Raw genomic sequence first — 3,533 nt, forward strand, 5'->3', positions numbered from 1 at the left:
TACCGGTTTGTTCGAAACACATCACTCGGGACGGCTTCTTTGTTCGCGGCGAGTAGAGCATTGCTTTCTTTTTATTTATTTTAGATATCTTGCTGGCGTTTCAAATTGCGGAGTGTGCTTTGTTAGGCAGGCGCATTAATGAATTATAGTTATGTACGCTTAAGCTTCATTTTCTTTTGTTCATTTATAGTTCTCTGCCCGTCATTTCTTTTTTCTTTTGCTCTTTCTGAGCTGCGCTACGAGCCTAAAAAATTCATGACATACCAACTCGCTCAAACTGCCACGCTTTTGAGCATCACGACGATTTGATAACTACGAGGCACTGAACGCATGCCGCTATAGGAGACTCTCTTTTGCTTGAAGCTTGAACCTGGATAGGCTGTTTCTAAAAAAAATTAAATAATGGGGTTTTACGCGCCAGATTCACAATCTCATTATGAGGCACGCCGTAGTAGGGGAGTACGGAAATTTCGACCACCTGGGGTTCTTTAACATGCGCCTGAATCTAAGTACACTGGTGTTTTCGCATTTCACCCCTATCGAAATGCGGCCGCCGTGGCCGAGATTCGTTCCCGCGACCTCGTGCTTAGCAGCCCAACACCATCGGCTGTTTCTGGGCGCGTCCGCGAGTGTTTACTTGGAGTGCACACTCGCTACTTCTGTGTACACCGTCGGCTGGTGTACGCAGTCCTTGCGCAGCGCAATATAGTTCCGGGCATAACTCTCGGATCGCTGGCGGGATTAGAGAATTCATAGCTTAGGAACAATAAACAAAGAATCGGCTTTTCTTTTTATTTTGTACCTCCAGAAAAAATGAATGGGAGGTGCATATGAGGAAAATGTTTGCCGTGCGATGCTCAGAGCATCGCACGCTTAGTAATGCGAAGACGTGGGATCGTTCCCCCCGTGCGGCAAGTTGTTTTTTCATCCACTTTCATTGCCATTAATTTATTTGTCTAATTCAATTAGCAAGTACAAGTGATTTCCCCTATCTTTTCCTTGAGACGTTTCTTTGTTGGCTTCTCATGAGATGATTAATAAAAACCGGGCCCCTCGGTTAACCCCCTTTCTTTTCGTTCTGGCCTTATGCTGCCACGCAGCCTGCTGGTTGCGTGGCTACAGCGTCCTCCTTTCACGTACACTGCCACGCATTCGACTCCCAGCCACGGCTGCCCCAGTTCAATGATGATGGAACATCTAAAGTGAAACCCGCAGTCTACTGTGTATTTCGTAGCCCGGATGTTGCTTTGGAACGTGAACCAGCTGGACTCTGTGCAGCTATTCCCCTCGAAGGGCAGATGCTTTTGTAGCACCACCTTGGTCGTGTCCCGCTCTGAAGAACTTTCCTACATCTAAGGATCAGGGAGCAAAGAAACTTAAATGAAGGTGTTTCCACAATCAAGCAAGCAGGACGCAGACTGTCTACAACGCAAGAATGCTGTCCACATCCAGCACTGGCAGCCACCGCTTTTTAATTTGCCTCTTGGTGTTCTTTAGGTTGCTTAGCAACAATACCAATTAAAGAAAACTCAGTTTCCTATGTGCGTTGTCTTTTATGTTGCAAGCAGGTCGCACTCCTGACGCCTATTAAAATACTGCAAACTTCAGCAAAATATTTCGCGCAAATGGGCCCGCAGTTGTTAAAATAAGCTTGCAACCCTTGCTAAAATATATATTGAATTTTTGATTTCAGATAATGTGCAGACAAGTACAAAATGGGGGTGAATCCCTCGCAGATTGAGTTGTGTAGGCTTGTAAAAGGTGCTTCACCGAACCAACTAAGCATGTTTAGAGAAACCATTCCTAGCACAAAGTGAGAGGCGGGGACGTTCCCTGTCCACTCGTCTGAACTTCTGCAACGACGAGAGAAACAAGGGAAATGATTATCAACGCAAGATATCGGGCTGTTATATTGCGTCAATTGTTGTAGCGCACAGCTACATATTCCGCATAATACCGATGCTGCACGAGAAGTAATAACCCGTTATATAAACGAGACTAAAATGTATGTGTGAGTTTAATAATAAAAAGGAGCAATTGGCTTACCACCTCCCCTTTCCTTGTAGTCATTTTCTTGACGCCATTCATGTTCAGTGCACCTCCTAGATCCCTGAGGACCTCCTCGAAAGTCTGCGTAGTCTTGAGGTTCAGCAGGACTCGACTCCTGTGTTCTGGGTCTAGGCTGCTGACAACATCGATGACGCGGCCATCGTCCCTGCCACCTGAGCCAGGCAGGCTGACCGAGCCACCCTTGGCGGTGGGCTTCTTGTGGCCCACCGGGTGTATCAGCCTGCTCGGATCCTCGTCCGAGCGCTGCAGGATGCGGCTGCGCGCCTGGCCGTAGGCGAGCGGGGCGAACGCTCGCGTTCCCGAGGCCACGTACGAGGCACCGTCTTCCAGGTCGTCCAGCGAAGGGACCTTCTTGCCGTCCAGGGTGAAGATGACGCGCACGCCGTTGCTGACGTCGAGCCGCTGCGAAATGTAGTCGTACAGGGACTCCATCGTCTTGAAGTCTCGGCCGGGATTGATGGACACCCTGACGCCCGAAGAAAAGGGATCCCCGTTGGCGAAGAAGGTGACCATGAGCGCCTTACGCTGGGCAGCTTCGGCGAGGAAGCGTGAATGTGTGCTGTTGATTTTACGGATCCGCGGAACCTTGGCGACCCGTTCTCCAGCCGCAGCCATCCTGGCCGCTCCATTCGCCGCCCCGGCGAGCTCAAGGGTAGGCTAGTGCCGCGACCATTGACGTAAGCAGCTGGCCTCCATGTGCACTGCCATCACACAGCGTTTTTCAGAGGCACCCGATGATCCCTGTCGTGTATGGTGTCTGCCAGAAGGGCTTCCGAAACGCCAAAATCAGGTGTGCAATGCAACGCAACCACAGGCGCACAAGCGACGAATTCAGAGCTCACGTGAGGCTGTCGTCACTGGACGACAGGCGAGAGCCTTCAGAAAACCGGAGGACGCCTTGCGCGGCCTCGAACACAGCGGCCGTCGCATGCCGCGCGCGCCTCAGCGGAATGGCGCCGGCCGATCGGTGCGCCGCTCTTCTTGCCAGCGAGCCACTTGTGGTGCTGCTGCTGGCTCGATTATTGTCAATCGCCATAGAAACGACGTAAACGATTCTGTGCGCCGGCCGACTCGGCCGCGCAGCGTTCTCGTCGCTTTCGCCAACTCTCTCTCAATCCTTTCTCCTCTCCTTTTTGAATCAAACGCGCATTGATTAACCCTGAAAGCTGTTCCTCCAAATGCACTGTCCGGCTTTTCGACGGTCAGCGACGATCGGAGCGCTCAAACAGGTGGCGAGTCGACGCCGCAAGTTGCGTCGCTTACTCGGCTCAAGGCACGCCGAGTGCGCGACGCACTCGCGGAACATTGAGCACGACACCGGCGTGAACGGTTGGCGCATATTCCCAGAACGGTTTATAGACCTCTCTTAGTCGACACCGCTGCCAGCCAATTAGTACCGCTCACAGTAGCTCTGTTGTTCGCGCCCTCACGAGGAAGGAAAAGAAGAAGAAAATCTAATGCAC

At 51.4% G+C, this 3,533-nt stretch overlaps 1 protein-coding gene across 1 annotated transcript; it reads right to left on the reverse strand.

The window, feature by feature from the left end:
• Window positions 1–633: 633 nt before the first annotated feature.
• Window positions 634–2,780, reverse strand: LOC129380297 (echinoderm microtubule-associated protein-like CG42247). Its single transcript, XM_055061090.1, has 2 exons — window positions 2,047–2,780; window positions 634–732 (listed from the first exon to the last, which is right to left on the reverse strand). Exons 1-2 carry the CDS (start codon window positions 2,683–2,685, stop codon window positions 634–636), a joined length of 738 nt encoding a protein of 245 aa, XP_054917065.1. The 5' UTR covers window positions 2,686–2,780.
• Between the last annotated feature and the right edge of the window lie 753 nt (window positions 2,781–3,533).

Source organism: Dermacentor andersoni, chromosome 3 (assembly GCF_023375885.2).
Source record: "Dermacentor andersoni chromosome 3, qqDerAnde1_hic_scaffold, whole genome shotgun sequence".
In the NCBI taxonomy this organism is placed as follows: Eukaryota; Metazoa; Arthropoda; class Arachnida; order Ixodida; family Ixodidae; genus Dermacentor; species Dermacentor andersoni.